The sequence below is a fragment of the Rhopilema esculentum genome, chromosome 9, assembly GCF_057945365.1.
Source record: "Rhopilema esculentum isolate cy_ngs chromosome 9, ASM5794536v1, whole genome shotgun sequence".
Classification (NCBI taxonomy): Eukaryota; Metazoa; Cnidaria; class Scyphozoa; order Rhizostomeae; family Rhizostomatidae; genus Rhopilema; species Rhopilema esculentum.
In genome coordinates, this window is record NC_142823.1 from 3,184,235 (window position 1) to 3,208,356 (window position 24,122).

General features: G+C 36.4%; 1 protein-coding gene and 1 long non-coding RNA gene across 3 annotated transcripts in view; one reads left to right on the plus strand and one right to left on the minus strand.

Annotated features, from left to right (window-relative positions):
- The window catches only part of LOC148959542 (uncharacterized), a 43,027-nt gene extending 20,059 nt beyond the window's left edge, over positions 1–22,968 (minus strand). The window contains exons 1-2 of the long non-coding RNA XR_016144028.1: positions 21,860–22,968; positions 4,394–4,473 (exon numbers count right to left, since the gene is read on the minus strand). This is a non-coding gene — a long non-coding RNA (uncharacterized LOC148959542). The remainder of the gene's footprint in view (positions 1–4,393; positions 4,474–21,859) is intronic.
- LOC135688867 (uncharacterized) lies at positions 809–23,001 on the plus strand. Of its 2 annotated transcripts, XM_065205912.2 has the most exons (4): positions 809–1,442; positions 9,145–9,549; positions 20,248–20,427; positions 22,778–23,001. In XM_065205912.2, the coding sequence occupies exons 2-4, from the start codon at positions 9,315–9,317 to the stop codon at positions 22,999–23,001; spliced, it is 639 nt and encodes a 212-aa protein (XP_065061984.1). In that variant the 5' UTR covers positions 809–1,442; positions 9,145–9,314. The 2 variants fall into 2 exon arrangements, with proteins under 2 accessions (XP_065061984.1, XP_065061983.1); XM_065205911.2 differs by lacking the exons at positions 809–1,442; positions 9,145–9,549 and adding an exon at positions 14,079–17,623.
- The last annotated feature ends 1,121 nt before the right edge of the window (positions 23,002–24,122 follow it).

Here is a 24,122-nt window from a genome sequence, read left to right on the forward strand (position 1 = left end):
TTTAGATCCCATTTATACGAGTGAAATTGGCATTTTTACCACTTCTTGCTTTACATAGCGCCAGCTTTTGTTTGGCAATGTTTAGAATGTTTCCTTCCATGTAATTACTGGCTTTATTTTGGTCTAGGTCTTGTACTCACTTGAGCCAGCTTCTCCAGTTCAAATGGGGTCCTGATGTACTGTTGCGCGCTAATGAACATTTTGACCACTGTTAGTACATATAAACAGTCGATTGGAAGATATGTTTGATGACGTCACGAAATAAACATCTGGATAAACCTATTTTACATATACACCTACTACTTCAAGGTTGCCAGCTCATCGAGTGTCTGACTCCTTCAGGGGCGGATCCAGAGCAAATTCGAAGGAGGGGCAGTTGGTAGTGGGGGCGCTGAAAAATTTTCGAAAATTGGTGATGAGCGTACGCTGTATACAACAATTTCTGACCCTAACTACTGACAGAAGGCTCTCTATTCACTTTGTAAGGGAATTTTTACAATATTTTTTGTATACTTTGAGGTACTCCTTGAAGTAAATTAACCGATTTGTCTCAGAAACTTTTCACCTGATTCTCATTCTTCAAAAGAGGCGCACAATTTCCAAAAAAAGGGCGCCATACTTGCTTTAACTTGGTTAGGGAGGCGTACGCTGTATACAACAATTTCTGACCCTAACTACTGACAGAAGGCTCTCTATTCACTTTGTAAGGGAATTTTTACAATATTTTTTGTATACTTTGAGGTACTCCTTGAAGTAAATTAACCGATTTGTCTCAGAAACTTTTCACCTGATTCTCATTCTTCAAAAGAGGCGCACAATTTCCAAAAAAAGGGCGCCATACTTGCTTTAACTTGGTTAGGGAGGGGCAACTGCCTCTAATTGCCCCCCTTAAATCCGCCACTGGACTTCTTTCTTATCACTGCGAAGATAGAACGGCTTGGTGATATATAGAAGAAAAATTTATAATGTGGTTTTAATCAGATCCGAAGATTATCTCTCAAATCCCCATGTGCTTGATTGGCAGGAAATCTTCACCGGCTTGACGAAAATTGCCCCGTTTCTTAGAGCTGATCCCGTTGTCAATAATTTAGTTTTGGGTTTTGCGAGCAAATACTAGATCTTACAGGAACACGAAAAACCAGGATCAGAGAGAAAACACTCGTTTTGCTTCATTCATTAATTCGCAATACGCATTTGTGTAATTTATCTGGCTCATTAAATATTTCAAGACTTTGTTCGAATAGCTAATTTCATTATTGACCCAAGAACTGTACGGGAATTGAATAGCCTGTTAGGCATTACTGGTTGAGATAGACCATTTATGTGGATGACTCCATCACATAAAGCCACTGTGAATGATTGCACAGAAATTGTAAACGTGAATTTGGGATTGCAAGCGAATAAAGCAGATGGTTGTCTTGGTGGCTTGAAAATCATCGATAGTGAGTTACTGCTTTTTGTTAATTTTTGAGAATAAAGTCTGCTTGCAAAGCATATTGTTGGTTTTTCGGTGGTTTTTCATAGAAATGCCATCTGTTCCAATCGACGGGTGAATATAGAGGGTTGATTATTTTTCTGTGAAGGGGTATATGCAATGCTTTGTGACAGAGAACTAAATTCAAAATTGAGGGAAAATAAATTGTATTGCAATTTGATTTCCAAGTATCATTTTCCAAATAATTATTATTACGCTTGCGAAGGTTGTTTTTGGAAGAGATAACAAATCATGCTGCATTTCGCTGTTAAATTTACATAAAGTAGTTTAATTCTTTGATATAAATTGATGGATTAGATAAACGCAGACCGATATCTTTATAGCAAATTTGAAGGTTCATTGTTATCAGGGAGCCACGTGTTTTTTTACCACCATATTCAAGACAACTTTTAGTCACTTTATCATCGTTTTTAATTGGAAATAATAAAATTTTAAGAGAAGATGTCAGTGGAATATTTGTCAACCATTTTAACTGTTCCGTCACTGCAATTAGGGGAAATACACGACGAGTAGGGTTAAAAGCACAGCGTAGGAAACTTGAACCTGCTTGGAAAATATTGTAAAAGGACAGAATTTCGTTAAGGAAACTTTTGGCTTGTTTGCTGTTTGAATTTCATTTGCGTGCTTGACTTTTGTTAGCACCTTGGCCAATTTCCATGTAACAGCCTGTCTTGTGATCAGCTCCTTTGTTCTGTTTTGTATAACTGTCCTAATTATCTTAATTGCTGTTGAGTAAAATATTTGTTGGCTTTTGTGAGTAATTCAGTCGTTTAATTTAGTCGCTAAGGTTTAGACGTGATTTCAGATGTTCGGATAGCCGTTGTTATTTCAAGAAGTTTGAAGCATACCAGTTTTGCCGAAGTGACCCGTTTAGTCGTTGTTGAATTAGATGAAACTATAAGAACCGTCGAGCCAAGAAATCAGAACACGCTTATTGAATTTTGTACTTTCTTTTACTGCCGAATCTGCGAACACAAGCCTGTAAAACCCTCGTAAACTCAGGGGTTTTACATTGGTGACCACGACGTGTCGGGAGAAATTGGTAGAAAAGAAAGCTGGTATTTTAGAAGAAATATGTCGAATTTTAATCGTAGAAATGACTTGCTATATTTGCGTGCAACAGACGGTCGTCCAGTCTGCAACTACTGTAAAATGGTTGGACATGTTGTCAAGTACTGTCGCAGTCGCCCGTTTATTCATCCACCAAAACCATATCGCACGAATGGATTTCCTCGTTTGTTTTCTACAAAATTTAGCCGATATAACGACGCACAATTTGAGGAAGAATTCCAGCACATCTGCAAACTAATTGAAAACTTGAAATGTATTTTACGTCAAGTAGAAGAGATAATGCACAGAAAAAGGGAAAATGTTGCGAGACAAGATAGGGGACAAAAAAGGTTTGAATTTGAAAATAATGAAATCGCACCCAATGAACAGGAAGATTGTGTCATGCCAGAACAGTCGATTTATAAAGGAGATGCAAATAGGGGAGGCAGCTATTACCAAAGAGCAGGGGAAGCAAACAAGATTGTCAGGAAACATAGCACGCCAAGCGGTACCAAACAATTTTGGAATGGAGTCACTTGAAGCAAGCGAGGACGCTTGTCCTTGAAGGGGAGAGTTATGTAAAAGGACAGAATTTCGTTAAGGAAACTTTTGGCTTGTTTGCTGTTTGAATTTCATTTGCGTGCTTGACTTTTGTTAGCACCTTGGCCAATTTCCATGTAACAGCCTGTCTTGTGATCAGCTCCTTTGTTCTGTTTTGTATAGCTGTCCTAATTATCTTAATTGCTGTTGAGTAAAATATTTGTTGGCTTTTGTGAGTAATTCAGTCGTTTAATTTAGTCGCTAAGGTTTAGACGTGATTTCAGATGTTCGGATAGCCGTTGTTATTTCAAGAAGTTTGAAGCATACCAGTTTTGCCGAAGTGATCCGTTTAGTCGTTGTTGAATTGGATGAAACTATAAGAACCGTCGAGCCAAGAAATCAGAACACGCTTATTGAATTTTGTACTTTCTTTTACTGCCGAATCTGCGAACACAAGCCTGTAAAACCCTCGTAAACTCAGGGGTTTTACAATATTCTTCACTGACGATTGTTCATGAAAATTACCTTTTCATGTTTGAAATCGATCAGCTCAATTTTGCATCACCAAGCAATCGATGGGGTGGTCCTTTCACCAACCAAAGAAGTGGAAGGCTCCTCGAAATTCAGAAATGCTTAAGGGCTCGCCCCCTTAAACAAAAATGTGAAATAAATGAAATGAGATTTAACAGTCCTCATTAGGGGCAGAGGATAGCCCTATGTTATTTAGCTTCAGGCTTTGCTTTATTTATTATTTCCTCTGCCTGTTAGATTGATTTGACATGGGAATAATATAAAGGCTACAAGCATTAAAAAGAAAATTCTCTTTTTGGTCAAATTTTTGTACCCAAAATTGCTTCCACATATCGAATATATTTTTCTTCTACTAAATAAACGTAAAAGAAAGAAGAGAGTTAAATCAGAGTAAGCTATGGAATTTACTCCATCAAGTTTTACAGTTGGTTTATGGCATTTCGCGTTGTTTTATATTATCTCGAAAACTAAATTGTAAGTATAATTAAAGCGTAACATGAAATTATACCATGATCAGAATGATCTATCTTTAATGTTAGCCAGCCAAGCTTTAAAGCAGAAGATTTCTTTATCTCAATAACAGGCTTGGTGTTTTTACCTGAAAATTAGCTTGGCTAGTGCAGTCATTTTTTGGAATACTAAAAATACAGGAAGATTGATTTAAGAACAGAAAAAAGGAAAGTAGAAATTTTTGAAGACTTACCCATAATGGCGAGAAAAGCTTTTCTTAGAAATAGTCTCTAAAATTTCATTCATGCGCAAAAAAGTGCAAGTTACCTTCCTATTTCCAGTCACATCTTCGTCGACATCAGGTATCGGTGTAAATTTGCATCTGCTTAGAGGTGCAATGAAGACGTCTAAAATAAGAAATGTCAATGGAAAACCATCAAGAATATCAAAAATTGAAGGGAAATTATCATGAAGAGATAACCGATTCTTTTGTTAATGTAGCGAGGAAAGTCAGCCAATGAAGGTAATCTATGATTCGACCTTAATATAAATTCCAGCCCCCCCCCCCCCCCCTCCAATATGAATTCCGACGGCTCTGTACACCTGTGGCAGCTGGCACGCAAAGCTTCGAATAACTCGGAAAGAGGAAAGTGGATAATGCAATTTACGGATAGTTCTCTAAAAGATTTTGGACGAAATATTTTTTAAGAGGCTCTCTACAGAAAATAAGGGTGAGCAACTACTAATAACTAGTGACGAGGCAACTTGCGGATAATTCTATAAAAGATATTAGACGAGACAACATTCAAAAGACTTTCTACAGAAAATAAAGGTGAGCAGACTAACCAACAAGGAAAAGGTGATGAGGAAACTTGCGGATAATTCTCTAAAAGATATTAGATGAGACTAATTTCAAAAGACGTTCCACAGAAAAATGGGTGAACAGAATAAATACCAAGGAAAAAGTGATGAGGATTATTCTCAAAAAAGATATTGCATGAGATAACACTTCAAATATTTCCCACAGAGAAGGGGGTGAGCAGCCATGAATAACTAACAAGAGAAAATACTATGAGGCAACTTATGAATAATCTACAAAAAATTGTTCTGCCCACTTTTAAACAATATAAAAAGAAACTAATGGAAAGCTTGATGGAAATAATCAACAGAGACAAATATGAATGAAACAACGCTCAAATATTTTTCAAGAGAAGATATCATCAGTAAACTTGTGAATGATTTATAAAAAGAAAAGTTGACGTGGCAACTTACGGATAATTTTTAAGAAAGAAATATGAACATATCAACAAAACAAAACAAAAGAAAACAGAATGAGCCAATTTACAAATGATTTACAAGAAGTTGATGAGTCAACTTTGAAAATGTTGACAGAAAGGAAGGATGGTGGACCGACGTAAAAAAACTTGCAAAGGAAAATGCAATGAGCTAACATGCGAATAATTTACAAAAAGAAAATGTGACGAGCCAACTTGTAAAAAAATTGCAAAAAGAAAACGTAACGAGTCAACTAACGAATGATTTACAAAAAGAAAATGTGACGAGCCAACTTGTAAAAAAATTGCAAAAAGAAAACGTAACGAGTCAACTAACGAATGATTTACAGAAAGAAAATGTGACGAGTCAACTTATAAAGAAATTGCAAAAAGAAAATGTGACGAGTCAACTAACGAATGATTTACAAAAAGAAAATGTGACGAGCCAACTTGTAAAAAAATTGCAAAAAGAAAATGTAACGAGTCAACTAACGAATGATTTACAGAAAGAAAATGTGACGAGCCAACTTATAAAGAAATTGCAAAAAGAAAATGTGACGAGTCAACTAACGAATGATTTACAAAAAGAAAATGTGACGAGTCAATTTATAAAGAATTGCAAAAAGAAAATGTGACGGGTCAACTAAAGAATGATTTACAAAAAGAAAATGTGACGAGTCAACTTATAAAGAAATTACAAAAAGAAAATGTGACGAGCCAACTTGCAAAAAATTACAAAAAGAGAATGTGACGAGTCAACTAAAGTATGATTTACAAAAAGAAAATGTGACGAGTCAACTAAAGAATGATTTACAAAAAGAAAATGTGACGAGTCAACTTATAAAGAAATTACAAAAAGAAAATGTGACACGCCAACTTGTAAAAAAATTGCAAAAAGAAAATGTGACGAGTCAACTAAAGTATGATTTACAAAAATAAAATGTGACGAGTCAACTAAGGAATGATTTATAAAAAGAAAATGTGAACAGTCATCTAACGAATGATTTACAAAAAAATTGTGACGAGCAACTTATGCAGAAATTGCATGAAGAAAATGTGACTAGTCAACTAACAAATAATTTACAAAAGAAAAATGTGACTAGTCAACTAACGAGTGATTTGCAAAAAGAAAATTTGACGAGTCAAATTAAGAATAGTTTACAAATAAGGGGATGAGCTAACGTACGAAGAACTTGCAAAAGAAAAGTTGATGATCATATTTACGAATGGAATACGGAAAGATAAGGTAGTTATCCAACTGGAGAATATTTTGCAAAACTAAAAGGAGATGATTCAACTTACGAATGATCCAAATAGAAAACAATTTGCAAAAAGCAAAATGATGCGCCAGTTTAAAAATAATTTGCAAAACAAAAAGAAGTGGTCCAACTTACGAATAAATTGAAGAAAGGAAATGTAGATGAAAAAGCCCTTCAAATGCATGCTAGCAAGCCAGTGACAAGTCAATTTAACAAGTAAGTTAGGGATTAGACAGATACGAGAAGAGCCTTGAATTATTTTTTAAGCCTTCAAAGCTATAAAGTTAGCATTAATTGCCAGATAAAATTTTAAAACCAGTACAGTTAATGCTTATGTCTGTACACTGGTGCAAGGAAATTTTTCAACCAACTGGAAAGGTCATTGATAAGGATCAAAGAAGAAGTGGTCCAAGATATGAGCCTTGTGGCTCACCAGAAATTACGCTGTCAGTACCCTAAGAGCACACCTCCAACAAAAATATTTGAGTTCACCTGTGAGAACTGTTTCTATCTATAGGTGTCCTTGAAAGCTTTATGCATAAATACTCTTTTTCGATGCACAGACTGGATTTGTACAGGAAACCACTGAAGAACTGCCAGAACTGAGCAGTTATAAAAAGCACTGTTTAGTGATTCTCTTTGGTCTATGATAGATTTAAATCTTCCGCTAGATAGCAAAGCTTTAAATCCAACACACTTATATAGCATTAAACAACGTGAGAGGTGCATTTCTGCTGTTTTTGAAGCTACTTCAATGCATAATTAAAAGCCATCTCTCTTGAGCTCAACTAGAGGAAATTGCTAGTTGAGATGCATAACACGTTCTGATGTTATTCAGCGCTAGAGAGAGAAGCCCATCTGCTCAAAAGAGATTCGTCATCTGCATTTTAGATTGTTAGGACATGCAGTTGAAAGCTTTTCAGAGCAAATTCAGTCGGTCACTGATTGCTCTAGTCTCGTTGCTTTTGAGATTCTTAAACTTAAGCAGTGAAATTTAAGCGCTTTTGAATTAGAGAATTCGTGAACCTCTTGACAATACATAAAAAAGTTTCGTAGGGATGTAAGTCTATGACAAAAAATTCATCTCCAAAATAATCATTGGCAGGAAAATTGGCAATCTTTGGCATTAACATGTGAATGCCGTGTCTGCATTTATCAGATCAGCAGATTTAGGTTGCCAGAATGCTGGCCAAGCAGATCAGGCAAATTTCTGTTTTGCAATCTTAAAATAACTTACATAATTTTATGTGTAGTTTCGGCCAACCTCCTACAACGATCTATATTCAATATATAACCTTAAAAGACTTTGAATGATGTTAGTTTAAAACCAGGTATTTTAATTAAGATATCCATCTGAATGGCACCCTTTAAATTTTAAGAAGCATTTGGTGATAATATGACCGAATGTTTACTGGAATATAGATCCAAAAACCTGCCCAAAAAACCTGCTTTGATCTTGGGAGTGTTTCACGAAGCAGGTGAAAGAACCTACCTAGTTTGTCGTTGTACAGGATTAATCGTTTTTCAATTATGCCTTGACGGTTTATGTCACTTCATCTTACATAACGACCGTTTGACTTTACAATATCTGGTTTGAGTAAAAAGATTTTGTTAGCGAGCTAGATGATCAAAATTTGAAAATGTCTTTGAAAGAAGCAAACAATTCACAACATACTCCTTAAAGCTTTTCCGCTGACATTCCTCAGAATATCAAACGTCGGATTACGGGTCCGAACGAACACGATGGGCATTACTATTCAATCAGTGCTGCGTGCCTATAGAACAATTACCAAGAGAGAAAATCAATTCCTTCTCTTCACACAATGGCGGCTTTTTCGTTCTGTTGTTTATAAATATACGTGCCAGTGTGATTCTGGCTACATGAAGATTGGGGAATAGGACGCACAACACAAAGATTTATATACATAAGAAAAAACTGCCCCTCAAAGAGAACAGCTCCCTCGATCTTGTACACAGTAACACAGTAAAAACTAATAAATCTGCCATCGGACAACATAGATTGTGCAAAACTCTATAATGTAGACATGCTTCAGATAATTGACAAAGCCGGGTCGTCTTTCCATCTAGCAGTTTTGGGATCAGTGGCGTCGCTTGATCTTCCAGACTAGGGAGGTAGAGGGTCATCAATAGACAAATTTGCCGACAAAGACATAGATTGAGAAGAATTTAGGCACTATTTCACTTACTGATAGCTGATTTTACCGACAAACTAAGAGTCTTGTAGACAAACTGAAGATTTACCGACAAATTCATGAGGAATTTGGGGGTGTTACACCCCCCGCTAGCTGCGCCCCTGTTTGGAATCGATCTACATACAAACGAAAAAGCCGCCATTGTGTAAACATTTTCTAGACACAAAGCATTAAAATAGAGATATTTTTAGCTACAATAGATTTGGAGAGGGAATTTCTACTTTTTGTAGCACAGCTATTCTGATAGCACCTGCCCCTACTTTGCAAGTCAAATATTTCACGCGTAGGGAGCACTTTGGACGATCTTTCACACATAATTTATTCTCTTTAAGTTGCTGATCCATCTGGCCTACGCAAGCTGATATGTTTAGCAAAAGCAGACGCTTTCACGGAAAGAGCACAATAGCAAAGCGCAAGAAGTGACCTCTAGTATTGCGGTATTTTTTGACTTCGTTTATTTCACAACCTCATAAACAAGCTCTTTAGCAGTTCTCAAAGCACGATGAAGCTACCTCTCCAACTCTTGGAAAAGAAGAAGAAATTCGACAGGGAACCACCTAAACGACCTAGCGCAAAGATCCATTACATATGCGGAGAGAAGTTCAAAGTTGTTAGGCCGCTGGCGAGAGATATGTTTGATGCTGTGTCGTTTACAGTGATTGGTAAAACATCCTGGTTTCTAAGAGTGAGAGGACAGTATTGCTTCTTGGAGCCAAAGAAACAGAGCCGTCAATTTGGTAAGTTTACAACAGTGTCATTTCTAAGTCCCATTCTTTACGAAATTTCATACTAACAGAATCGCACTAACGTTTAGTTGAATTTTTTAAAACTTGAAGTACAAGCAAATTTAGAAGAATTAGATGTCTTTTGTTGCTCTCATTAAGTTGCATTATCCCATATCTTTGAACGGTGCTAGTACAAATTTATACATATATAGCAAATAGGCTTTTGGTTGTTTGTTTTCTTTCCAATATGCTTCAAAAAGTATGTTTGTGAAATTTAATAGCCGAATATAATTTTTGAGTATACGTAAATATTTCCAAAAGTGGCAAATTGCTTCATGGCGCGGATCATTTGGTTTTGGAATTCTGCTTCACTGCTTGCTCGCTGTGGTTTTAAGAGGATTAATTACAAAAGAATCAAGTAAAAAAAGGCCAAAACTTTGAATGTCGTTGACAGTTATTTGATGTGATTGTTTCAAATACCATAGTTGATCATCTGTTTTCTGGCATTGCTGCCCCTAATGCGAATAAGTAGAATAGTTTAGTAAATTACTGTATATATATGCACTGCTAGCGGATCACAAAAGTATTGGACTCAATAAAAACATGATCCAATCTTTTGTCACTTCAGCTATATTTTCACATGCAAAAGCAATATTTTCAGCTAGCTTACGTAGCCATCCCCAATTGTAAAAGAATGAAAGCCATAAAATGTAATACAACCATAAAATGTTAGAACGAAATAAAGTACTCCCCTACTTTACAAATATTAAAAAAATATATTGGAATTTGCATCGTTCAATTGTACTTGTAATTTTTAGAAGGAATAATAATAATAATAATAATCTACGTTTATACAGGATAATAAACTTGGTTAGCTTGTTCAGAAGCTGCTATCAGTCAAGGTCCTGCTAAAATTGAAGTTAAAAAGAAAATTAAAGATGTCAAATTACAATATCAAAAATAAAAACATCTATAAATTACATATTTAAAAGTTAAAATTCACTGTCAAGTTGATCGTATTGACTCTTGAAATTCATTATAGACTGTTCTTGTTTCAGCATATACGTATGCCACATCGATTATACTTGATTTACGTTATATTCAGCGTTGGAAATTTAAATTAGTTCGTTTTAATTAGCGTATGCATAGTTAGAAATTGTACCAACTTTAAGTTAAGAAATAAATAAGTACTGTACTGAGTCACTCATCAAAAATAGTTAACAAATTCAGTGTTGCTGCTGAGCGTTATCTATATATAATGTGGTTGTACCATGTCAGCTTTTGTGAAACTGTGTAACCAGATGAAGCTATGAAGCAGAAACACAGTAAAAACTTTGATAATCATGAATGTTAAGCACCGTGTTTTTAATTGTGATGAACCATATAATCTATTGTACTAAACTTGAGTTTGTTCAGTTACAAAGTTTATATATGAAGTAAAATTCGCCTTTTTGACCTAACACGCACCCGAGACATATGACTTTTGACTTGTGGCTTGCAGCAAATGGCCTTTGGCATTTTAACTTTGTCATTCGAGCTTTGGCTTTTGACCTTTGGAATGTGACCTGAAATTAATCACCTGTGATTGAAAGTACAGAAATCTCTGACGTTGATGACCTTTTTGGCAGCCTTTTTGACTTGTTAAATTTCAAGGGAGAAGATAAAGTTCGAAAAGCTTTTCGATGGTATTCCAGTCAACGTTACCTTGTTTTGTGTCATTTTTTTTTCTTTCTTTATTTAAAGTTGGTACAATTTCTAGTTATGCATACTCAAGCTAATTGAAACCAACTAATTTAAATTACCAACGCCAAATATAAAGTAAATCAAATATAACCGATGTTGCTAGCGTATTCCTTGCAAAGATTACAAGTACAATTAAATTATGTAAATTCTGAGATTTTTTTCTTCAATATTTGTAAAGTATTTTATCTCGTTCGGAACTGAGTTCCATATTTGGCTACATCTGTATGATACGGTATTAAATCCATATATTTTGTAATGTATCTCCGCTGTTTGAATTGGGAGTTTCTTAAGTAATATTCATCTGTGGAAAATATTTCATCCATAAAAGGTGGATTCAAACCCTTAAATGCTTTGTAAAATTTCTATCGCAAGATATTGTAAATTTTTCTTATGAGAAGTTATTGTTTTATTCTTTATCAAAATGTGTTCAAAAGTTGATTCATGAGCTATTCTCATAATCATCATGAGCTATTCTCATTGCTCTTTCACGAATCCGGTTTATCCGGTTATTACTTTTCCCACTGCAAAACATCCAAGTAAGAGGACAATAATCAAAATATGATAAAATGAACGTTTTCAGTAAAAGAATTCCATAATGTCATGCTTCGCTAATACTGACCACGCCTGATTAAACACTCAAATGCTTAGCCTGCGTGCGAAGAGAGCAAGATTTGTAACTGAAAAAAACCCATGAATGCTTGAGACAGCCTTCAAAACTGGTTTTATTTCGAGATTTTTGCTTTTGCAATTTTGTTCAGCAAGGTCAAGCTCAGTGCTTCCTTAGTGCAAACAAGGCCGTGCTAAATGTATACGAAAAGTGTGAGAATTGCTATCGATTCAATAAAAAGCCGCAGCCTGGTTATTGCTTTTGAACTGTTGCTGGCTTTGAACACCTTAATTCTTCAATTATGTCGAACCAGGCACCTGTCTAGGTTGTAACGATGTGCTGTTACTTTCTGCTGAAAGATTGTCTCACATCTGAGGCCTTCAAAGCCTGTAAAATTACTTGGAAACTAAATAATTTTCGATTTATTTCTATAATCTTTCTTCTTTTCCTACATTTTACTATTTCTGTCTCCTTTTCTTCCCCAGAACAACTTCGATCCTTTTAGTAAATATCATACAAGTCATACGATTAAACGTACTTCCTAATCTCCTCCATCGTTTTAAAGAAACCAAAATTGTTCCAATGGAGAGAGAGGAATGGCTAAATTCGGGGTGAAAACTGGCGTTCACTAATATCAGTGTTCCAAGACTTTTTGCAGGTATCGTCCAAAGACAGACTTCCGGTTCCGTTAATTGCAACATAATGCTGTCGAAATTGTGGGGCAAAACCTACACAAGCGCTTCTCGAATTATGTGCAGCAACAGATTTATCTCCGGAAGTATTGTAAAGATCAGTAACAGAAGCAGGTTAAAAGAAAGTATCATGATTTTAAAAATCAACTGGGAAAGTACATCGATTTAAAAAACGAGTGAATCCAATTACAGATATGAACCAAATTTGTCTGTCGTACATCCTTAGCCGAGTCCTTGGTAGTTGATAGTTTCTATGCAAAGCTACACTTCAACAGCTCCACGGTAGGGTTCCTTTAATTAATGACTGATTGGGTAGGATCGGATAAGAGAGATAGGTCACTTTTGAAATTGATAAACTAATGATAAACTAATGCAACAATAGAATTGCTGTACCAATCGATTTCCACCCTCCGCTAGAAATTTATACGCCCTAACAGTATCACATTTACGCTTCTTAATTACTTAAAGGATATTTCAAGACTTTTTGGACAGACATTGAATCATATTTTGAGCTGCTATTAATCCTGCAATAGCTTATTCAGTTATCCAGTTTCCCTGCTTATTTTTAACTCTTTTATCTTGCTCAAACTGTCGGTCTCTTTAATCATATAAATTGTTTTGACTTTACAATTTGTCCAAAACGGTATCATAATTAATTATCATGAAAAAATAATGATCAGTGCAAAATTGCAGTCATATTGTTCAGTATTCCTTATAATTTCATTTTTCTCATTTGTCTTACGCAATTGCAAACCAAAATAATGTGATTTTACGTTATGTTCTATTCAATAGCACGACACCTTTAGTCTTTCTCTACTCGTAGTCTAGACAAGGCCTATGAAGAACAAGGGCAAGGGGAGTAAATTAAATGGGAACGGAGCCACCATTGGACACATATAAGTTTAAGAACTAAAGTGCTAAAGTGTTAATAGTTTTTTGCTAATATTCGTCTAAGAAATTCAAGCATTGATCGACTTTCATAGTATGGCTCAAGGCTTTTTCAATCCTACAAATGACACGTTGGCCAAGCATGCAAGCCTGATAGTGAAGATCATTGAGATATCATTGATACATCTCATAGACCTTAATGAGTTTTCCCTTGTGAATGCACACAAAACCTAGCAACAAAAACAGGCTCTACTCTATCTTCAGTGAGCAGGAGGTCTCTTAAATAGGTAAACGAATAATTAAGTTATCTTTATTGTCAATATGAATCCATTAAATGGGGTTAGCAAATTTCAGGCCAAAGTTGAATGGCCCTGTAAACAGTTTGCACAAGATGAATCTTATGGTTTAAGATGCCACCAATCTGGTAAAGAATGACCTCATATTGTATCAACGTTTAAGTGTTTGCTTTTAAACATATAATAATTAACAATTCATTTTATTGAGCCACTTAAATCAATAATAAATGAATCAGGTATTATATTGTGAAAGAGGACCAGTAATGTGCTTTGCACCTACAAGTTGTCAGATAACAACTTAGATCGAACAACAAACAGGTTTTGAAGAGTCTCGGAGTTTGATGACGTGCGCAAATGTGAAACAGTGGTTGGAGGCAGGATGAAGGTCACCAATCGGCAAAAGAAGGAGTAAATCTGCTTCTGTTAACTGGAAAGCAAGGTCTGACCAAGGTCTCTATTCTGTAGAAAGGAAGTTAGGTAACTCATTAAGAAACCCCTGCATCCAAGCTCTCAAGAAATTCAAAGCAGAAAGTTGGAAAAGAAAACTCTCTGTCATTTATATTAGGATTTTTATGCTAATTGACTAAAACCAAAGAGGTAGCCGTCAAGGGCTGGCGTTGGTGGTACAGAGATTTTGTTCCAAAGTATGATTGGGAATTTTCATCAAGAACCCGCTGTGTGCTTGTAACGCTAGATTGGTGGTATGATATGAATTTTATTATTTAAAGCTCGCACTACGTTTGAGCATCAAAATATTCAACAGAATCTCAAGATAATAATGTAAACAAAGAATAAACTACCAGTACTGCAAGACGTTTGCTGTTGAAAAATCTGCAAAAATTCAGGCATAGAAACAGAGAGAGAACCGGCGACGCGACTGACAAGCTTTGAAAAGTGGACACATAAACCAGATAAACACATAGTTATCTAAAAAGATGAATCTGTAATTTCTGAGGGATGCAAAACAAGCTCTAGGTGAGAGGAACTGGCAATATTTAGACTGGCGCTGACTTTGCTGCTGCCCTGGCTTTTGAACGTTTAAGTGAAAGAAAGATATTAAGCTGTTTGGCAGAAAAAAATATATACAACGAAGCAAAATTTTTTCTGAGACAAAGACGTCTGAGGATGATGATTGGTTGATAAAGAAAGAAAGCGCCTCAGAACTCCTCAGAAAGTACCATAGCTGACGGATGTTATTGCTGAAAATAAATTCAATGGATATCGTCAAATCAATGACGACAGGAGATGTAGTAAAAGACGTTGAGATCATCGAAAAAACCATATTGGCAGGCCAATTCATATCGACAAGTGTTCACGTTTCTAGAGAGTCTCAAGAGAAGAAGAAATTACTTTGAAATCCTTGTTACTCTAAAGGGGCAATCAAGCATTGCATCATTGTCAAATATTGTGTCTCGAAGACGTTGCTTTTTATCGAAAGTTCATCGTTTTGAATCTCAGGAATGAAAAAAAACTTTAAAATAGCAAACCTATCTTCAAATCCGCTTATAGAGCAAAGAAACTGTGTGTACAAAGGAGAAGGGATTCTATAAGATTCAAAAGCCGAAGGTGCCTAATTGAATTCTCATCAAAGATATCGTTTCATTGTATTTAAGCTTAGGGACTAAAAACCCACGTAGCCTGGCTCCATTGCAAGTGAATCATAAATCAACCGACTGACTTTTGCACGTTTACATGCAAAACACCAATGTTATTGTTTCAAAAGACGACGTTACAGTGCTATGTTCGGCTCTTGCAATAAAATAAGAAAATTGCTTAGAAACGCTTGTTGTTTCTTGACAATAACAGTGAAAACCTCAAATATGTCAACCAAACTGAACTAAAAACAGTTTCACAATGCGCCATAACTATTGACTCAGCTCTATTACCGATGTTGAGTTGTTAGGCCGCCTATTTCGATTTGGATAAGTTATTTTAGTAATGCGCTGAAAAGTCCTAGCGACGGGTCATGTGACATTGCTGCTAGTAAATCCAGCGGAAGAAAGCGGGTAACAATCGTGATTGCTATGGCCTCTACGCTGTTGTATTATGTTTGATCAATTTGAGTAAAAGAAGTTATTTACATTGACATTTCTCGAAATGATGTATTGGGTAATGGATTAATGGATTGGCTTATAACGTGCAGCTTGTTGCCTGAAAATATCGTCAATGTACAGCAGCCTTCAAATGAAGCTTCCATCAGTTGCAATCATTAGCTGAGTTCTATACACTTGCTAAGGATGTTCGATTACAGCTTGGCGTTCTGATTACGTTGCATCAACATTCATCAAAAGCAACGACTTTCAAACACAATGCGTGATATCAAAGAGGCTTCAATTTCCCTGCAACACGAAGTTGAAGTGTAAATCGTAAAGGGATCTGTAACTTTGTTCATGGACACAGATGTACAGGGTAAACTAGTATGAATGAAAATTCAAATTGATGAAGTTCCAGTTCTCCTAACAAGTCATTGATGATGCAGGAAAGCCTTTTGATGTCAGTTCATATCAATGGTTCAACTGTCTGTGTTACAGCCTAAATCTTCTAGTGATCACATATTGCCCAGCTAGCGTGCAAGATAGATAGGTGTTGCAATTCAAGATTGCCTACGTACAGAGCTTGTTCGTCAAGGGTCTCTTCATCAAAAGATTCAATTTCTAAGCAGTCGCTTATTTCATAAGGAGTGGACAAAAGACGTGCAAACAAACTGGGAAAAACGACAAACTGTTTTAAATACCACACAATCTGCCTGCTGTAAAAGATACAAAAGAAGTCTATACAAGAACAGATTTTCGTATGTATTATGCAAAACCTAACACGCTGAAGAAAAAAAACTATTATATTTCTGGCTATATAAATAATCGCTGTTTGAAGTAAAGCTATTTTAAGCATGACAGAGCAGCTTACGGAAGGAGGGGTCTTGTAGTTTCAATGGCAAGGCGTCTAACTGTGACCTGTCGTTATAAATAGAGGTATTCATTGGCGAATGCTCACAAGTGAAGCATTACTCGCGAGGCTTGCAAACTGAAAAATTCTTATGCTGGCACCAATTCAATGCATGCGCTTTCGACAATCATACTTCAACTGGAGTTTATAAACTTGTGTGTTGACGCATTGCCAGGTTTTTGAGTCAAGAAACATTTGGAGGAATTTGGAAAAGACATTCAACGTGCAGGAATATTTTTTACAAGATTCCCAATATTCATTATTCTACGAAGTGAAGAGAGATATCAAGCTGCTTGGCAGAAAAATACTATTTAACGACAAAGCAAGACTTTTTTCTGAGACAAAGACTTCCGAGGACAATGATTGGTTGATAAAGACAGAAAGCGCCTTAGAAAGTACTAGTAGCTGAAGGATCTTGACATTATTGCTGAAACTAAATCCTGAAGCTAGTTTAGAGATTGCAGCGATTTAGAGAAATTTTAAGCAAATTATCTCTCTAATATTGTCGGTTCCTGATAATCTTCATATTTCATCGAATCTATTTCTTCAGCCTTAATAGCGCCTGTAGCTATTTGACATACTCTAAAGGCGTGTTGTTCAAATATTCAATACCATCGGCCTCTGAATACAGAAGGCACTGGCGATAATACTAAAGCAATCTGAAGAAATCATGTTCTTTGCTCCGGGTGCCTACACTTCGAGCTTTCTGAACCGAGTTGAGCATAAAAAGACATTACCGGTATTGGGTGCCGGTTGCCTCAAACTGCGCCCTTTGGCAAAAGACAAATTCAAAATTGTTCCTGGACTTGATAGATTTTCACATGAATCTGTGTCATTTGAATTTGCAAAAAGACCTAGATGGTTTATTCGTGGTGTCACCAAGGATTGCTACATCGAAAGACGCTCAAAGAGTACTGGTAAGTTTGGAAATTGCATATTGGTAAGGTTCACTGAGATTTGGGCAGCTAGAACTAAGGCATCTAGTTGGTAATATACTCTTTGGACCCTTTTTATGCTGCTTCGTGTCATCTGCTGTAGCCCTAGAGGTCAAAAGAAGAGGATTAGGTCTGCTTCTATCTTTGGGAAGTCAGTTTATGAGACCCTACCCTAATACGCGAAAAGTTTCCAAGATCATTTTATGACTCTCCTGGACTCAAAAGTTTTTCAGTCTTCCTGTTATAAATTTATTTTGGCTACTAGGAAAGCTAATCTTTATATGCATTTTTAAGTCTCTTTATCTTTCTTAACACTGATTTAATTAAAATGGTGAACCCTGGTTGGATGATTTAGAAAGATGAGTCATTCTAGCTTTTTTTAACACAACCCATAAACTAGAAGAATTCAAAAGACACCAGTGATCTCTGCATACAAAAACTTGAAGCATTGTGTCTGGTACGGTAAAGTCTCCTAGAAAATAATTGAACTTGAAGATCAATGTATTTTCAGAAATCTTGATAGAACCAAGAGCCAAAATAGCAACTAAGAGCACTTACTACATACAGAGAGGACTATATACAGATCGTTTTCTTCTAAATATCGCGATTTTAGCTCCTGGAAACGTAGAAACTTGGTTTTCTGTGCCTATTTACACTGTAAAATGAAGACGTTTTGAAATGGAGACCTTTGAAAACTGCATCTACTGTCGTTTTGATACAGACAAAGATAAGTTTACGAGATGGGAGGCTTTGATAATATACACCTAAGGGAAAGTATTAATTGATGAAGGCTGCAAGGCTGAATTGTAAAGCTGAGTCTGTCGATCTTTCTTGAGCAGGTGGCAGTATTTAATCTTGCTTTGATACTGGTAATTACAAAGATGATTACCTATGTTAAAAACATGAATAGTATATTCAGTTAATGAGGTTTTGATCTTGCTTAAACATGATACCATGTTGTGTCTGAAGCCCAGAGGATTGTCACCTGATGAAGTGATCACAGGAGATTATTTACAGAGAGGTGGGAAAGCATGGGAACCCAGGCAGCCTGCTTGCTGGGCGAATTGGTTTCTATGCATTGATTTGCTTGCTAACTGGGTATTGCGTAATGAGTGCTTAGAGGATGAAATAGAAAACCCCGTGATGATGATTACAAACTAGTTTTTAAAGATTTCTTGCATGCTGAGTCTAGGCATGCAGTAGCTACAAGCAATGACATTTTCAATTTGCTCTTTGCATGGAATGTCAATCATTTTTAGTGGAATCACGAATCAAACGGTGTAGTCATAACGCGAGGATGGACCAGGACACTGCTCAATAAGCTTAGCTTCTCAGTATCTTTAAAGGCATTGAGTCATGATAAATAGACTGGGTATACCCTAAGTGCCAAAATCCGCTGAGTCATGATTTCCATGACTGCGATGCTATTGGTTGACCTTGAACTGGTCACATGAACTCACCTCGTACTGATTAACATAACAGTTTCCATCAATAGCAAGTTGTCAACAACGGATGCCAATATCACATGAAACGGCAGCGATCACGCCGAAACCAAATGACCCCCTATAGAGAAAGCCTATTTACCATGACTCAATGCCTTTAAATCTTCTTTCGGATGCTAGGTAGCAAATAAAATATAAATACAAATATTCCCATGATCAGGGGCGGATCCAGAACAAATTTGAAGGAGGGGCAGTTAGTAGTGAGGGCGCTGAGAAATTTTCAGGAGCTGGTGACACGAGTACGTTGTATACAACAATTTAAGACCCCAACTACTGACAAAAGGCTCTCTATTCACTTTCTAAGCAAATTGTTAACAATAATTGTGCAAAAACAATGATATATAGTCTGGGCATGACTAATGGCCTCGTTTAACAGTATTGCTCTCTTTATAGATAACTTTCCCAGCTGTTCCGACATAGTGTCTACTACTTTGCAAAAGAGGCTGACTTGAATGCTTTTTCCATACCGGGAAATATAATTTTAGGGGTTTCCGCTTAAATTTGCCGCATTTGGAATATGGCTGTTTTGTTAGACGGCATTTTAATGAATGCGCAAAAATATGAATAGTACATCGTTATTATAAAAAGTAACATTGATCGTCAGATGTAAGCGGCCACTATGATTTGCGGCAGAAAAATATTTTGCAACTATGACATTCTAGAGATAGATGAAAAATGGATCTGGGCTATCTATAACATTGACTGAGAACCAAAGATCCTAGGCACAACAGACAAATATTCAGTCATAATTATGATCGATATTTCTATTTGGTTTGATTATGACATGAATATTGAGCCACATTTAAGCGCAAGAAATTGAGCAACGTTTGAATGAAGGCATGAATTTAAGAAAACAACTTGTCTTCCTAAGCGTAACTTTTCGAGCAAAACATGATCCATTTTCTGAATAAGCAAGTTAACTTTTGAATTATCCTTGAAGTAGATTAACGTTTATGTCTCAGAAGCTTTTTCACCTGATTCTCATTTTTCAAAAGAGGCTCACAATTTCCAAAAAGGGGCGTCAGACTTGCTGCCCCTGGTTGCCCCTCCCCTTAAATCTGCCACTGCTCACGATTGAAAAATCTTTAACTTTTTCCTCAACAGAAAAGGACTGTTCCTTCTTTCCACTGGTTAACTTATGGTTTCCTGAGTTCGTTTCTTTTGAATCGGTTCAGAAGTCAGCTCATTACTTGCGGATGAAGGACGGTCGTCTTATTCTTGATCATTACGATGGGACAACAGACTTTAAAGAGGAGGCAAGCTTCAAGATGGGACTTAAAAACGGTGAGCTGCTTCTAATGTCTTTTTGAATATCTGAGCAACTTATGCAAGTTGATGACATATTTTAGCTTGTTTAAACTACTTTAAATGTACTTGCTTTTTGATGCGAAAGAAATTGGAGGCTTATAATAGTAAAAAGGTCTGGTTTTTTTTATTATCCATTAAAGGAAGTCATAATGCTGTTCTAGACAAAACATTTCATTGTACAATAAACATGCTTGAGGCGGTTGCATTGATATCTATGTGTAAATAGTCATTTATGAGAAAAACTTCTCGTTTACCACGTAGCTATTTCTCACTTTGTATACCCAGGAATACATGGACTCATAGTTTAGTAAATTGGATCGTGAAATTTTCCAAACAATTTAAGAAAAACCCTCTCTTCCTAATAAGCCAACAGAGAGTTGGTCCAGATTGTTTTATTCAGGCTACAATCAAGCCAGCTAGCTACTTTAGATCTAAGGAATAATGTTCACAAGAAATTTGGATTGAATCCGGATACTTCGCAATGTACGTGCTTACAATCAAACATTGTAAGATAAGCAAAATACAGAAAGCGATATGCAAAATGGCATTAAAGGCAATCTGTCTCGTTGTGGATTGGTTAACGAGAACAATAGCTGGAACAATAGCCTAAACACGATTCCAGCGCTCCGCCGTATTTTTTACAATGCGATAAATTAAAGGGGGACTCGAAACAATAAAAAATTCCTTTGTTCTTATAACCAATCAACGTCGTGACAGATTGCCTTTGATTACTTTATCAAGCACAGGTCATGTGCGGACACTACTATGCACAGGAAATTCCATTACGAAAATAAGAAACAAAATAAGAATCACGCGAGGCTGAAATTTCCGAAAAAATAAGAAACGCCAGGATGAGATTGAAGCCAACTGTTCTTCTAAAAAATCGTGTAATTAGGAAATGCTTCATTTAGGAATATCGTTAGGTGATGTCTTTAAGAAAAATTGCAGGATTAAGAAATTGAAAATCAAAATATTTTTGTCAGTTGAAGATGAATGTGGGTCCATTAAAGTTGAACAATTACGCGTATATGGCCAGATGTGAGTCCGGTTAACGAATTATAACGGTCAACGAATATCAGAGCGAAATAGGCCCGGTTTGGTGGATATCGGACCCACGTGAATGAATAGTAAATCGATATTATTTTCTGCAATAAACGCACCAGTTTGAGGGTTCTATCACAGAACGATTTTCGCTCGGTCCTTATGCAATTAAAGGTTTGAAAGAAGGAAATTGAAGAAATATCGAAACACCAAATACATGAAACATCTTTCAGCCTTGAGAACGTTGTTTTATTTGTCAAAATTCGGACATGTTTGCTAACTGTGAATAAAACTTCTACCCGAATCTTTACTCCGCGACTGTGGAGGTAATAACGACTGTGAAAAAGCGTGTTTCTTAACAACGTACCTTGATTAATTCCCTGTTCCATTCCTGCGCTCAGCTTCTCGTCATTTTCTCCATGTTTTCTCGGAGGATCTTGTCCTTTATTCTGTGAACGATGAAGATTTGATAACAGAAATTCGATACAGATGATGAACTCTGATACCGAAAATGTTAAGGAAATGCCGTTTTCCTGTAATTCATAGGGCTATGCATGCATCCTCTATGTATCTGCACAGGTTTTCGAATACATTTTGCCAAGTTAAATCTCACAGTGGTCAACTTTAGGAATTCAATGCTAGAAATTTAAGTAAATTCGTCATGGACTTAAAGCACGATCTGCAATCTTCCTTTTGCTTAAAGGGGTCTCGGGAGACTCAGCTTCTTTAGTTAGCGGGAGACATTGCTAAAATTTCAACGAGAAATGGACTGCCAAGGCACTATATTTCAACGATGCTATATGGAATTGAAAAAGCCATTGATCAGAAGACTTTGAGGTTTTCGATTGAAAGCACATTCAGGGCCTTTATGTATTTGAAAATTGAAAAAAATTTAGAACAGGAGATCAGCTATATCACAAAAAACTGCTGGATAACGCTCCAAATTCCAAACGGGAATGTTGTTTGCCATGTTAACTCATTTCTACCTTACCCTGATATTAATAACTGAATAATCAAAGCAGAAGTTATAACTAAAAGGGGTTCAAAAGGGAAATGCTAGTGCCCCGGGGCCTTGACAGAGCTAAGCGCTAGTTTTATTACCACCACGTCAGGTTGTTCGCATTTTGCTTTTGGACCGCGTAAATATAGACGACAGGCCTATGGTTTTGATTGTGACTTAATCATGTCAGCTAAAATGTCGTCTTCACCCAGACTATATACCTTTATCATACCTTTATGTACACCTTTATCTAATTTGCGTTTTTCTGATTCTCTTTTTTTGCAGACTTCATTTGTAAAATCAATGAAGCGAGAAAGAGGGAGGAAGACAAGCCGCTCCTACACGAGGACGCTTACCGATGTAGCTCAGCTGGGATGTCTGACTGCGTTTGCAGCGAATGCGTCAGCGTTGTTTCATTTCAAATTTATGAGGAAAACACGCACATCTGCGAGTGCTCTGACTGTGAAACAGATTATGTGAATAAACGACTAGGCAAGAATACTAAATAGTCCATATAATTGGTGATGGGTGCTACCGATGAGGGGAGACTGGGAGAGCGGAGATGGGGTAGGGGGGTTCTTGGCACGACTGAAGACAAGTTTAACTAGCCATTTAAATAAATTGTTGTGGTAATACATTAGAAGGCGTAGGTTTTATTAGTCATCTGGCAGAGAAGGTAGCCCTTGTTTCTAAACAATACCAGGCAATGGGGTAGGAGAGGGTTAAAACTTTGCTCAGTATCATTACATTAGTGATTAAACAATCGTTAAACTCACTTTATCAAGATTGACACCATTTGCTAGCAGCTGTAAAGTCATTTAGAGTAACTCTCGATCAAAGTTATCTATGTAATTGTGAAAAAGTTGTGTTGTGTCAATATGAGTCCTCAAATTTTACTACTTTAAATGTGGAATTAGTAAATGAAAAATCGAAAGAAAATCTTTAAACTCTGCGTTTTATTATAAGTTCATAAGAAGATGATGTTATGTGTAAAGAATTACAATTGTGGCCAATTAATGGATTGAGATGTCTGTTGTTCGTATGTTTATACGTATACCAGATGAAATTAACAGGCAATGGAAGGAAGACTTATACTGCATACTTTGGGAAGGGAGCCTCACTGATCAGTGGGGGCCCTTTAGGGTGCTAGAGCTGATGTACTCCGGGCAATTTTATGCTTTGGCATTTGTTTTTCATTGTGATACTGCTAATACTATGAACAGGAAGATTTAGTTTTTTATTATACACATAGTCATACCAGCCGATAGCATTTTGGGGCCTAAGGCAAAGAGCGAATGGCCCTTGATGACGTCATTAAAACTGTGATTGTTAGTGTTCTTGTGATTGTTAGGAGCTTTTTCATAAATTCTTGGGGCCCTCTCAGCTCGGAGTCTAAGGCAACCTGCTCCCTTATTAGTGAGCATTTTTTTTTTAGTGATAAGTGCATTCGTACAACACGTTTGTTAATGTGCTAACGTCAATTCTGATTGAGCAATCGAACCATGGGGGGGAATAGTCTCCCCCACTTTTTCAGAAAGTTGGTCCTTGAGACTCTTGCAAACCTGATGAGAAAACATCAGGGGGGTATGTACGTTATCTAGATCGTCACATGTAAATGACATTTCTTGGG

Coding starts and splice junctions, on each gene's coding strand:
- LOC135688867 (XM_065205911.2), top strand. CDS start 17,377: ATGTTCTTTGCTCCGGGTGCCTACACTTCGAGCTTTCTGAACCGAGTT. Junction 17,624..20,247: donor AAGACGCTCAAAGAGTACTG/GTAAGTTTGGAA, acceptor TTTCCTCAACAG/AAAAGGACTGTTCCTTCTTT. Junction 20,428..22,777: donor CAAGATGGGACTTAAAAACG/GTGAGCTGCTTC, acceptor CTTTTTTTGCAG/ACTTCATTTGTAAAATCAAT.